We start from the raw sequence: 14,613 nt of genomic DNA, 5'->3' as shown, positions 1-14,613 counted from the left end.
GTGACTGCCTGAATGAGATTTGAGCTACAGCACCTGATTAAAATCAAAATGGTAGGGGGAATAGAAGCACACACTCCTCATTCCAGAGCATCAAGCAAAAGAAAGCACAGGTGGGAGGATGACATCTTGGCACAAATGGATGCAACATTTTCAAACACAAAAATTCCTTATTTTTAAGCCATGTTCTGGAAGCTAGGTACGGCTACTATTCCTACTTTTAGTGTAGGACTTGTTTTGAATAACTATTTCCCTGAAAAGGCTGTAGCACTGCAAGTCATGGACCATGGATAAAAATGGGGGGATCCAAAAGCAGACGGTACTCAAATGGCCATGGTTTGATTAGTTATTCCTCCCAGGGACTAAAACCACACCAAAACCATGGAACCAGACAGGCAAACTCATTGAAAGCCTGATGCTACTGTAGCCATTTGACAGTGCTCCTTGTTAATTTTCTTGTACCTCCAGGCCTGAGATTTGCTAATGCTGTGATGACTTGGGGAAAATACTGACATGACTAAATGTCATATTATCAGCTTATGACTATGAAAACTGATGCCTCATGAAGGTCAGCAGCAATCTGCATTCACCTTGCTGAGGCTGCCTCAGCCCAGCCCCTATCAGGCCAGACAGACCAGGCAAAGGCGAGTTCAGTTGTCAAGGTGGGAATCACCTTGGGGAAACAGATCTGCCTCAGCTGGTGGGAGTCCTTGTGGACTGCACTGCTGGCTCCCCTCCTTCAGGTGAGGTCCTCTCTGGGTGCAGGGCTCTGTCCTGAAGCATGGGGTGCTCAAGGCAGAAGGAAGGCGCTGAAACCTGCCTCAGCTCCGTGCCTGTCAGGAAAAATGCTGAAGTTTCTGTGGTTGCCATGGGAGTAGGGACGGCGAGCGCCGGGAGCAGGAGTGAATAACAGCATAGAAACTGCCTTCCTGCACAGCTACTGCAAGCTATGGAAGATTAAAACAAAAAGCACAGACCTCCTGCACCCTGCATTTTCAGACAAAGCAATTTTATCTGCAATTGGTCTCATAGTTTTTCTTCCAATTTCTCAGAAGACCTTACAGTGTGCATAGTATCTTTTCCTAATGCTGTGCCTGTTTTCTCTTCCACTGAGATCAATATTCTGCATGATTAGACTCAGAACAGGTTCAAACCAGGGGCCTTTATTCATACATACTTAGTATTAATGTACTTTGTACTGCAGTGGGACCATATACAACAGTTAACATCGTGCCAGGCAGGATGCAAATCACATTGGTAAACTGCTTGTATGTTTATTTTCAAAGCAAACAGAAGAAAGTTCACATGTATTCATTGTCTGACATATCTTGGTCAAAGAGAATCCTGGTAAGTCTCTGAATTCCCACTCTATACCACCCTGAGGAAGCAGGCTCTGTAGCCTCCGGTAGCCCTTGGAAAATCGATTCAAAAAAAAAAAAAAAAAAAAAAAAGAGAAAGGAAGGTCACAATCCCGAGTGATCCCATCCATCCAAGTGTAACACAAGTGTCACTCTGCTCAAGATATGAAGGACCCAGTCCTGTGAAGTTTTCATATTGTGTGTATTTGCTTCCTATTGGTACAATGGGGCTGTGTGCCTTGGCCCGAAGTGTGCTCTGGATATAGAGCATACAGGAATAAGAAACTGCTAAAGCCCTCCACTCTGGCAGGACTGCAGAAATACAAAGAAAATAAAAAAATTAAATTCTAGTCCTCTTCAATTAACATGCAGAATTGCAATCAAAAGGTCTCTGTTTAGAACTAGCTACAGAATCCCACAGCTCAGTGTCCAGACTCAAGACCTAGTTGTGAACTACAGCAAAAATCTGCCAGTGACCTTCACAAGATCATCTGTTGACACAGGACGCCAAGAAAGAAAGTGTTGCAGTCAACCAGATTGTACCAGGTCACCTCTGACTCATAGTAAGTTTGTCCCCAGCACACAAGGAGAAAAGACTCTGGGACTCAGAAGGACTTTGGGAAGTGTTAACTATGGAGTTTCAAGCACAGGTGGCATCAACCACTACCTTGGAGGCCTCATGCACACGCCTGTGTCAGAGCACAGCAAGGACAAAATACACTATCATCAGAGATGCAGTTAAAAGTTTGACTCTCTATTTGCCATATTTGACATGAAAGTATTGCTAACTCACCTTTATGTCAAAACAAGAAGATGGTTAGCAATACTACTACCATTCTTCCAGCTCCAACCATTCTTCTCCTCTACCAGAAAGATAGTTGTAGGAAATTCTCTTCTTGCAGAACTGCCAGAGAGCAGCTAGAGCAGTCAGTGATAGACTACTGGTGTCAGACAGATGGGAGAAAAGACAGAAAATGAGACTGGAAGCAAAGAGGAGGATGCACGCTGCAGATGACTGAGGGGGAAAGTTGAGAGAACTAAAGAATGAGGTGAAAGAACAGTCTATATTGAGTGCATTTTTATGAAGACAATTAAAAAAAAAATAATACTGAACAGTACATTTCCCTTGGAAATTTAGCTTTCCAAGTTAATTGTGTTAGAGGTTAAGGTGCTATGGAATGTAGTTTTCCAGAAATACTGTCAGTAGCAATTTTCATGGTGCCAGAGGGGTGACAAAAATAATATGACGAAAATATAAACTTAAATTTTTACCTTTCACTCACTGTACAGAGCAATCAATTACATTAGGCAACAGGGAAGATGTTGAAGCTACACAAGACTAGAACATTCTTAATCTCATTTGCACAGACAAATCAGGAGAGAAATTAGATAAGGAGATAAGTTAGTAAGTGCATCCATTTCTGTATGAGCTTATTTGTGTGTAATAAATGCAAAGTCTTTTTCCCCGAAATTTCAATTTTCAGTATGAACAGAGCATAGTCTCTCCTAAGAACCTCAGTGAATTATATTTCTTGGTGTCTCTGGAGACAAATACATCTAAATACATATTAGAAGATCTCTTCACCAACTCTGGAGAACAGCACAAGGATTCATCATCAGTTAACATGCAAACCCCATAGTTTAGAGAACTGTAGAGATTAACATCAAACCTGTGGCTGGTTTTGGTTTCTATTTCAGTGAGTTTGTCAACAACAGAATCTCCTAATTCAAGCAAGTGATTTTCACACAGCTGGAATTGGCCATTATGTTCGCATGTGCTTATCTGGACGCTGAACAAGTGTTTGTTTTATGGAATAAGCACTTATGGAGCATCCAGTTTAGAAAGTACAAACATATTGGCTAATTTGAATTAAAAGGCAGTCAGTCACCCCAAATTAAGCGCTCAAGTGATGATATTTCCAAATACAGCAGTGAACTACAACCGAGAATCATACAAATGGGGTAGCCTCATATTTAAAACATAGGACTGAGAGCTATTAGATGTTAGTTTCTCTCCTACTTCTGCCGCTTGTATTTTCCTCTTGATCTTGAGTAAATTATTTATTGCCAAGACTCAAATCTCCCCAGATTCAAAAAGAGGCAGTTAGACTCCCTGGCTTTAAAGAGCAGTGTTATAATAATTAATTCATTATTCTTTGCAGAGCACTCTAAAATTATTAGATGCAGCTGTAGAAATGCGTATTATTAGCGCTACTGTACTCCACTAGCAATTCTCAAGATAACCCCACACATATCTTGTATGGATTTGTAGTATTCTGAATTAAAGTCAGTGGTACCTCGAGTCCTGAACTAGTATGTTGTCTTGAAGGTGCAAAATGAAGCAAGGAAAATAATCCAGTCTTGATCATAATGCAAATTCTCTTTGCACTATTCTACTCCCATCATTTCTTTCAGTACTATATTTTCCACACATTAACCATAACGATAGCAAGTATGTGGAAGGGCAGACCATTCCACAAAGGTCAACAGCTGAATGGCAAAGGGCCATTGCAAATTCTGCAAATGAAACCAATGGGCTAGCTCAAGCCCCACGATAAATGGTGAAGTGACCAACATGATATGCTTTATTAGAAAAGCATTAAAGAAGGTTTTTTAAACTGTCTTTTTCAAAGCTCAGCAAGTTTTGGGCTCAATGGTTAAAAAATGGCCTTTTTAAAAACGATGTGTTTTGCATAAGACTGAGAGGTCCCTCTGACACAATCAGTTTGATCCCTGTGCTCATGAGAAGGCAAACATCCCTGTATGTCAGCTGAACTGTTTTTGCTGCAAGTGCAAACTGGGCAGCTCTACACTGAAGCAGCTGCTCAGATGTTTACTAGTCTATGCTGTATCTCTGCTCAAATGCGTATTATCGCAATAGCTGCATCAATGAATTAGGGGTACAATTACAGATTCCTATCTCAAACAACTGACTTTGAATAAGACTCCATGTGATCCAGGGTGAAAACTGATGACAGGCAACTTGGTACAATAGTATATTTGACTAATGAGAGCAACAGGATGGATTTAATTTTCCACTATGTGTGGGAGCACCAGTTTTGACAGAAACAGTTCTTACAAAGTGGGCATTTTATTTAACGACTTTTTCAGAGGTGTATTCTACAGCATACCACTGCGATATAATTAACAGCCTCTAAAAGTTCCATTACCTGTTGGTCATCTGGAGTCCATATGCCACATGTGATCTGACTTTCCAAGTTTATTTCTGAAGACCAGTGTCTTTGTCCACTGACTGAACCAACCAGCACAAATCCATCTCTGTAGGAGATAAGGGCTTGAGTCCCATCATGGCTCCATGTAAAGTCGCTTACCTTAATATATCAAAGATAAGAAAATAGATGTATTAGCCATGGAGTACTTTTTCATTGTTTTGATAACAGGTGGCACTGCACAGAGATAGGCAGGACAACTTTAGCCCAGTAGCAGTTCTGATTTCATAGCTATCAGACAAAGCAACTGTCCTTGCAAAGTGTCTTTGACACTTCTTGCATACTCTTTTCAATAAATAAATGTTTCATTTTCTCCTGCACATTTCAAACGGTATAAAGTACTACTCATTGTCCTCTTCATTTTGTCTCTTGGGACTTGATCACTCTGGACTGAAGAGAAAACACGCGTACCAACCTGTGCCCCACGATCATTCACAAGCTCCACAGACCATCTGCCTTCGTACTGTATCCAAACGAATATTCCTCCGTCTGCATCACAGGTTGCTAATTTCTGAAATGGTTCGTTCCATCTAACCAGCACAACCTTAAAAGATTACAAACAAAAACAGCATTACCAAAACTGTGTAGAGTGCTAACAGCTATTTTACAAGAAGCAGTTAAACAATACTGCAAAATAAACAACATTGCATTTAAATTCCGAAGAAGATGTACAAAACAGTAATTTTCAGCACAGCAGTAGGCGTCTCTCAAGAACAGCTGGAATCATTTTGTCATGACTGTCAGTGAACACAGGCTCTCTCCTCAATCAGGCCTTTTTGGAAGACATCACATGCTTTTAAGAAAAACACACACTATGCTGGAATGTAGCATTTCATTACAGAAACGGCAAACCGAAGGCCCCGTACCCAAACCACGTTCAAATTTTCCTCATCATGATTTCCCTCATTACAATCTCCAAGTCTCAACTCTGCAAATGAAGTTACGTGCTCTGATAGAAGATCAAATTTGAATATTTGTGTCACCAGTGACATGAAAAAATTTTCTAGAGTCCCTGCTTGTTAAAATACAGAAATTTCATAGAGAAATTGCTTTGATTCTCAGTGCAGAAGGAATACAAAGCAGATTTAGGCTCTCTACTCTGTGCATTAGAACTATCTGAGCTTTTCTGGAGAACCTAATCAAGTCCAAACCTGCCAAATTGCTCTCTCATTTATAATTAATATCAATTTAACAAATACAGTATCTCTCACGGCCTCAGTACAGAACTGAAAAAAACACGTCATCCTAGTGCCTGAAGCAGAAATTAGCTGTAAAACCATTTACCTTCTGTTAATGACTTTTTCTTAGAGCCTTTTTTCCAAATTAGTTCTATTTCAAAAACATTCTGATATGGCTGGGATGCTCACATTCATACACAATGAGCTTCTCCGCCAGTTACGTTACAGAGATGTAGCATATACAAACAGAGAAAACAAATACGAAATTCTCAATCAGCAGAGTGTTATTTCAACTACTTAATGGGCACCCAGATCTAATGATGCTTTTTCATAAATCTAAATAGATAATTAATCACTTAAAAGAGACAGAAAGAGAAGACTTTCCTGAAATATATTCTGATGTTTACTGGGAAGCAATGATGCTCCGAAATGTTCCAGTCCTAAAATGAACTCCGCGTACACAGATCCACCAGACTTCACAATGAAAACAGCAGTTTTCAGAATTAGGATATAAATATGCCTGCCTGAAACCAAAACTTGACAACTGAAAAAAAAAAGATGCTCTTAGATTTATTTAAGGAGCGCTACACTTATTTGCTGAGTGCTATGGGTCACAACCGCAAAACATGCAAATCTGTGCAGCCCTCCGGTCCTGAAGGAACAACCCTTGCACGATTAAAAGGCTAAAAGAAAACTGTTTCTTCATGCGTACATAAAGATTATAGGAAGAAGTGAATGTGACAAACTACACCCTCTGTTGCTATGCAGCTAGGAAGAATCCCATTTGAGATGCTGCAGAAAAATGCTTTGCTTTACTTGAACCCAGCAGAACCCAACGCCACAGTGCTAGTCCTGCCTCTGGTTGGGTGGATTATGTTGTGACACTATATGGATTATATCATACTTGCTTTTTTTTTCTTTATTTCCTTTTTTTTAAATTTTTGTTCATTTTTGGAAGAGCAGTAAATAAAATATTCCAGCATAGTAATATAAGCAGCTGTATTTTGGTTGAGGATTCACTCTAGCTCTTCTGTCTAAACAAGAACAGCACGAATTTTTCAATTTTTCTTTTCTGTTTCTCGTAACTCATATGCACACAGCCATCATTTCATCCACCCTGAGACAAAACATAACAACTACATAATTGCACTTGCCACTACTGGCATTAGGAAAGTGAAGAAAACCCCATATATGACATCAGGATAATTCTGAAAAACCTGGCTTTTGAAGGTTGGCAGTAGCCAAGGCTAACAATGACTCTACATAGAATTGAAGGCTGTTATTACCACTGAAAATCAGACCTTTAATGATTAGACGGTCTCCACACTGGACATTTCATAGATCAAACAAAATAAATTGCTAGAGGATTTAGGAACAAAAGATAAAACTAGTTCAAATAACATTATGCTTTTTGATGAACACCATCAAAGGTACCGCTATCTGCCTCAAAATTGCCCTGCTTTATCTGACAAAGATTTGAGACAAGCATATGATTTTACAGATTAGACAAACCAGCTGACTTAATGGTATGAATTATGGGCAAAGTGACAGGAATTACCTTGATGTGATTTTCATCTTTTCTATTTCAAATAGGAATCTTCTCAAAGCTAGGAGATAAGTTTTGAATCAAATGCTGTTCTACCTGTATTTTCCCTCAATTTGATAAAACATCCAAGGACACATTTGAACGTAAATAATATTACCAAAGCTCTCCCCCCTCCTTCCCAATTAGTAACTTCCAAAACCTGTGTCTGGTGAGCTCCAAAGGTCAAAACACCAATAAGCCCCTGGCTTTAAGAGTAATAATCTTAGCACTTTATAATTACAAATGAAAATGAGGCATTGATTTTATATGCCTTCTGATAATATGCTCATAAGGAAGTCATTTTGCAATTTGAAAATTCAACTTCTTAAAACACAGAGCAAATGCTACCATTTTATGAGGTCATTTTAAAGCTGTTTTCATCATTTACATTTAACACCTGACTCCAGGTGCAGACTCTACAGCTGCTTTGGGTATTTCCAATTTCATTTGAGGCACTCAACATAATGAAGCAGAGACTAAGAAAGGAAGAAGGTCTGCCCTAAGTATTACGACAACTTTTGGCTTTTATGTTGGTTAGAAAATAAAACGTATGAAAACATGCTCCATTGCCAGCGCACGTAAACGTATAAGCTTGAACTAGCCCTCCAGAAAGAAGAATTTACTGCTAGCCCATAACACAAAGATATCGTTACTTCCACTAACAGCTTCAAGTCACAGGGGCCCCATCTTCACTTCTGCTACCTTTATGGTTCTCTGCTTCCCATTCAGCATCTTCCCACAGGTACTCAAGGAATAAACTGTTTTTATCTTGTAATGAAAGAAAAGAAATGTTGGCATGCCAAAGAAAGTTGTCTGTGGGCCATGTGGTCTGCACTGCCCTTGCATACTGGCTATTTATGTATTTATTTATTTTTAATTACCTATAAAATTACCAATTGTGCTTGTTCTACTCTACAAAAATTTTGTATTACAGACATTAATCAGCTTCTAAATTGGTATCTCATGCAGAAGACGATCTCCCGTAAATAAAATACCAAATAACTCCTAGCCCGATATACTCATTTAAGTACAGTGTAAAGGCCAATATATCATACCAAATAGGATTCTTGCCATGAAGTTCAAGGAGCTTTTGAATCAAGGTCTTGCGTTTTCTTTGAGATCCTTTTTAGACAGTGCTTAGTAGTGAAAAGTTTATTGAAAAGTGGAACATTTAGCATCATTTATAGCTCTGTTTTAGTTGTCAGCTTGAATTTCAGGAATTAAACTTAGTTAATGTTAAAGATGCTAGAAAATCTCCCAAAGAACTGACTGCATATTATAAAGAAGAATGAAGGCAGATGTTTAAGCATCAACCTCAGACATAAATTTGGTTGACCAGTTACAATTCACCTGTTATCTTTTGCTGCTTTTGATTCTCTAAAGGTACATGGCTATTTACCAAACAAAGGTATATACTACAAAGAAACTACCATTATTCCAAAGCACGTAGACAATTTGTAAGAAAGCAGGTGTAATTCACTAGGTAAAACAGCAGACACACACACAATTTTACAAACTGTTCCAGTTTCTGCTTTAAATATTTTTTTTTTCCTAGAGGAGTCCAAGCTTGTTAATGGAGAGCAAAACCCCAGCAGAGACCAAAGAAGCCAAGATACAAATACGCTCGGCTATCACATTCTCCTCATGCTGACGGGGGGCGTGGATTACCATTTTGAGAGCGTTTCCCTGATAGAGCCACTCTGAAGGTATTTGTTCCTTTTCTCCCATTGAATCCCACCAGACTAATGCTCAGTACCGCATCCTTAACATCTTTTATTCACATATGCATACAAGAAAAAAGGAAGCTCGGGTACAGCTATCCTTTCATCTCCATCCTTTCTGGTAATATTGAGATATTTGCAGTCTGATGGACATTCATTCTCCTCCATCACTCAGCTTGGCACCACTTTCCACCGTGTATGGGACTAATTGCCGAGCTCTGCTAGTGTCCACCAACTCAGCAGTGAAACCATTCATCTCCAAAAACACCCTTCTGAATGAACATGCCTTAAGAAGAGATCACGGAAAGGTGGCAGCACAACTTCTTACCAATGGATATTCCTTTTTGCTGCTGCTGTTTCAGACAATGTTATCTAAGGTCACATAAAATACAAGCCATTAAAATTATTCTAATAAAGAAGACTCCTCTAGTAGAAATCTTCGAAGGAAATAGCTAAGTATAAAGCTGTACCTTGAAGTTTAGAGCATTTACAATGTGAAAAGAATGTGAGCTTTAGTTTGGGAAATGAAAAACTTGAATAAATGTGAAAGGTTTAATCTTGGAAAATTTTAGATATAGTATTTTCCTGTTCTGAAATTTCTGCGTGCAAATTGTTTCCTGCACTTTTTATACATGTATAGCAAATGTTAAAGGATTATTATGACTTTTTTTATAAAGGTATGGAACTTGGAAAAATCACCAAAAACTACATGCTTTTGAATTTTTCTTTCCAAATGACACATATATATGTATATTTACTTATTTATTTAAAGCTTCTATTTTGGTTAATGTTCATTTTCAACCAAACACTTTTCTTGTAAAAATTCTGACAATCTCTAGGGAAAACCCAGCCACCCTCTGGGAGCATTAGGGTATCAGCACCCTCCCTGCACTGCAGTCAGGACCTGCACACCACGGTGTGGTCAGTAAGACCACAGCTGGTGAAATCTTGGTCCTTAAGCGTAACTTGATGGTACCTGGATTCAGTAACTGGGTTTAGTAGCTACCTTCACGATTTTAGTCTAGCTTCCTTTCAGCCTTCTCCCAGTTACATTCTCTCTAGTCATCTCAGCTGGCCCAAGATTTGTTCCTTACAACATTAAAAACTCGTTTATGCATAAAATTAAAGTGAAAAACATTGGTAACTACATGCATTCACTTCCAGTATAACAGAATAATCAAAACAAAAATAATTGATAACACTTCTCAATAAAAATGTGTAAACGTAAGCAGTTCATGAGCAACAGTTACTTCTTGCCTTCATGGACACTCCATTTGGAAAAGGCCTTGTCATATGGCAAAGGAAACACCTGTTTTATTATGATTTAAAAGCAGCAGGCATTTATTTTTAAGATTACTTAATTATCCTTTAAAATTCCATTTTTATTTTATTATAAAACTTTTTGGTCCATGACTTCAAATAACAAAATAAAATCTGATCAGTCACTGGCCTGGAAGATTATCAAGTTTCTAAGAAAGACACTGTCAGAGAAAGATCATCATCTAGCTAGTAATGATAGTATTTATTAAAATGTTAGACCAAAACTTTTGAGTAATCTCAATTCTGAGGTGGCAAACATATCGTTTGTAGTTAATGTGGCTTTTTCCCAATAGAAGCCAGGTTTGTTGATTTAAATCAATTATATAATATCATAATTACATAATACATAAAATATGTGCCGTATTTTATAGCATAATACTAGACTTCGCTAAAAATTTATGGTATTCTGAGAGCTTTTCTTACTCCTAATTTCACTGGAGTTTTTGGAGGAGGTAGCTGAAAATATTACAGCAATCAATATTCCAAGAGCAGAAGCCCTTAATCTAGAATGCCATATAATATTCATTACTGAAATCTTACCTCTGCAGTTCTTAAAATATGCCATCTATAATTGCTACAGAGGCGAGGGACAAACATCTAGAGAAAATAAATGAATAAATAGCTAAAGCAATTATCAAATTTAGGAAGATGTTATTACAGAAAAAAAAGTATAGGCACTGTAGTGAGTATTTTTTTTCCACCTCTGATCCTCCATCCATTTTACTGGAGAGCAGGCACACGCTAACAATACAAGTCTTCTTCAGCATTGCTCTTCCCTTAGCAACATAAGCTATGGAGATCTGCTGGTACATGGACTGCTGCAGCAGTAAAGAGTGGATAATGCTTGATGGGAAGTACTCGATCCCAACGTGATTTGCCACACGAGGAGAGCTGAGCTCCTTTATCCGGTGCTAGCATTTCTGAAACTGGCAGTGAACTAAGCATCTTTGCAGGGTGCACAGGATTTGATGCACTGTAATTCCACAGAGCACACAGAATATTACACAACCTGTGCAATTGCTGGCTTTTTTTCCCCCTTTAAGTCCCACTGCTTTTCTAGTGCTATTGAGAGTGCTGGTATGAGTCCACCTTCCGTGCAGTGAAGGCAAAAGACCTGACTGTTCCTAAGATAGAAACAAAAAAACTGCTGAAGGAGATTATACTTCATAATGCCTACGAGTACAGGGCTCAGTCTATCTGAAGGCTTCCTCCAGTCCTGTGCTTGTAAGGAAGCAGCCACATTTTTAAAGGAACATACAAGGAACAAAGCATTGGGAAAGAGGACTGGAAAATCTATCCAGAACCACCCGAGCATCAAGATTTGCTGTACTGACTGATCACATCATGCAATCCCCTAAAAAGTAGATTGATCTTCACTAATATTTGCAAACAGACAAATGCATGTTATAGAGCATGCATTTCTATATAGAGCATATAGGTATATTAGTGACAACCAAGATGAAGAGCTGGGTAGGTATACAGCAAAGGCAAAGAACGAGTGTGCCGGGGGAAACAAAAATGAAACACAAAAGCAAAGGGATCAGAGGAACCAAAAACCACCTCTATTTGCTAACAGAGTTCAGTGTGGCTTTATTCATTATATACAGAGACACATACAGTGTATTATGTATTTTACTTACATATAATATGACTGTGTGCATGAATGCATACCCATATTAAATCCTTGAGGAAACTCCATCGATCTTGCACATTTTTTGCCTTGTTAGCTAATCAGAGTGATTTTTTATAATTAGAATGCAATTTAGAAGTGACAACAGGTGCCCAAAATAAGCAATAGCAGTTCACAAGCTGTTCCTTCTCTCTGTAGGTTTCCTATAAGCAATGCTGGGTTCTGAGCAGATTCTCAAGGACACCTTGACTCCAGAGCCTCGTTTCTGACTCCCAGCCCATGAGTGCAAACAAAACTGGTTCAAGGAAGGGTTTCAGGCTTGCTTCCCAAAAGAACCTGGGAAGTGACTCACTTCCCCACCCGGGGAAGTCAGCAGGGAGACCTGGAGCACAGCAGCCTGGCTGCAGGCTCTGCCACTGCTTGCTTTAGCTGGGACAAGCTGTCAGCTCAGCCCCGCAGGTTTCTCACCACTGGAAGAGGTGATAAAAGGCAATCGCTGTAAAAATCACAGCTCCTGTCTTGCAGCAAGACCCATCCGTGCAGATTTCATATGAGTTATCTACGCGTGCTCTGTGACAACCAGTGCTTTCCAGGGGAAAACCTGAGTTTTCAGGTGTTCTAAAAGATGAAAGAAATTTTGTGGTTCTGGGCAGTCAGCAACTGAAAGATGATTCTCTGTTAATTTTCAGGAAAATTGGTTCTGCATATGCTTATTGCAATGAAATGCAAAGTTCAACTACTTTTAAAATATCAGTATTCTTAAAATAAAAGCTATTCAAGTTTCTCCCTCCTAATTCCCCATGCTGTAAATAAGTTGCTTGCAATTTTTCTTCCTTTCATCTTCACTTAGGATCTTTACTTCTTGCCATGGTAATAATGTCCTGATAATTCTCTCCATCCCAATTACTTCAATTGTGCAGATGAAGAGCATTATGTGGGTATTCTTCCTACTAATAGTACTAGACAAAAAAATCAGCAGATACAGTAGACAGCCAGCCAGACTACCTCTCTTGGGGTGGCACACCCAAGTTCCTATCCTACTTTTCTTACATTGCCTTCCCTAATGATACCCTCAATGCCTCTCACACACACGCAGAGCTTTGACTTTTTGTTTCCAGAGACATTACACCCAGGTAGAAGCGCCTTGCTTTACAGATGTAGCTGTCAGTTTCCAAGGTACAATACACATAAAGGAAGTATTATTAAGAAGAAAACTACTACTATTAATAACAAACACTGTGCTGCAGCTGAAGAACTGTAAATTTAGAACAGTCAGTGTCTAAATTTCTTGCTTTCTTTCCCCATCTTTCATCATTTTTACTAAGCACATCAAAGTGAAGTCACTGCTCCCACTGAAGAGCACAGAAAAAGCTTTCCAAGAGCTGGCATTAATGAAGGCAATTGAGGAACATTCAGACAGATTGCTTCATTAAGAAAAAGAAATGGGGTTTTCTTCCTGTAGTTTGGAAAGTAGCTGTGCCATGGATAATTTTGCATATTTGGGGGTTAAATTTGTCAGGGAGGAGAAGAGATGGGAGCAGGACTGTATCAAAAGTCAAAGACTGAACAAGAAAAAAAAAATTAAGATCATACATCATCTTCTTCATGCCTTGGAGCATGTACTGCTTGAAGGCATCTGTGGGACATGTCTGATGTGGAGGAACTCAGCCCACCAAGACAAGCAGTGAGAAAAACATCACTAATCCTTTCCTTGGCTTCAAAAGAGTTTTCCTGAGCTCGAGCTCTCCAGAAGCAGTTATACTGACTTCTGTAGCTTCCTGCAAAAAGCAGCGACAGCTGGAGCAATTCATGCTGACCCAGGCCTACATCCTGATCTCTCACTGTGGAGCACAGGGAATGCCTGGGAAGGGGCTGAGTGAAACTGGCAGCTCACAGCAGTGCCTGCATGACAACTGCAGTCAAAAGGATGCTGAAGACGTTATCCGAGACGGATGTTTCATTACCAGAAAACACCATCCAAATTCACAGAATCACAGACTGGTTTGGGCTGGAAGGGACCTTAGAGGCCATCCAGTTCCACCCCCTGCCATGGGCAGGGATACCTCCCACCAGACCAGGCTGCCCAAAGCCCCATCCAGCCTGGCCTTGAGCACCGCCAGGGATGGGGCATCCACAGCTTCTCTGGGCAGCCTGTGCCAGGGCCTCACCACTCTCATACTGAAAAATTTCTAATAGTCAATCTAAATTGCTTTCAGTTTACATCTGTTGCCCCTTTTCTGTGTCTACAGGCCCTGTTAAAGTCTTTCTCCATCTTCAGAGAGAGAAATTCTCTGTCTCCTCTAGTCTAAATAATAAGAAAATTAACTTTCTTCCTGGAAAGACTGAAGTAGCCTCCAGATATTTCAGGGGTGGCCTTCAATAACCCTTACCTCTGCCACTGGCATTTGGAGAAACTGCTGTCACCATCTATGTGCACTGACAGCACTGCAGCTGCCCACAGCCCGCGGGCACGCCTGCTGCAGTGGGCGGCAGCTTCCACTCCACATCCTGCATTAAGGGTCTGATGCTTTATCACAGGATTCCAGTTTTTACTTGAAAAAAAGTATATTATTCTGCCAGCAACTGTCAGCTTG

At 39.6% G+C, this 14,613-nt stretch overlaps 1 protein-coding gene across 7 annotated transcripts in view; it reads right to left on the bottom strand.

Moving 5' to 3' along the window:
- Nucleotides 1-14,613, bottom strand: part of TULP4 (TUB like protein 4) — a 156,963-nt gene that overhangs the window by 52,119 nt on the left and 90,231 nt on the right. For all 7 annotated transcript variants that reach the window (XR_011808347.1, XR_011808346.1, XR_011808345.1 and 4 more), the window contains 2 exons: nt 5,001-5,129; nt 4,526-4,687 (listed from right to left, as the gene is read on the bottom strand). Coding sequence is in view for 4 of the 7 variants with exons in the window: in XM_072035952.1 (XP_071892053.1) it covers nt 4,526-4,687; nt 5,001-5,129 (291 nt within the window). In the remaining 3 variants the exon portion in view is untranslated. The remainder of the gene's footprint in view (nt 1-4,525; nt 4,688-5,000; nt 5,130-14,613) is intronic.

Source organism: Anas platyrhynchos, chromosome 3 (assembly GCF_047663525.1).
Source record: "Anas platyrhynchos isolate ZD024472 breed Pekin duck chromosome 3, IASCAAS_PekinDuck_T2T, whole genome shotgun sequence".
NCBI classification, from domain to species: domain Eukaryota; kingdom Metazoa; phylum Chordata; class Aves; order Anseriformes; family Anatidae; genus Anas; species Anas platyrhynchos.
The sequence above is the reverse complement of the archived record's forward strand: the minus strand, read 5'-3'. Positions and strand labels throughout refer to the sequence as shown.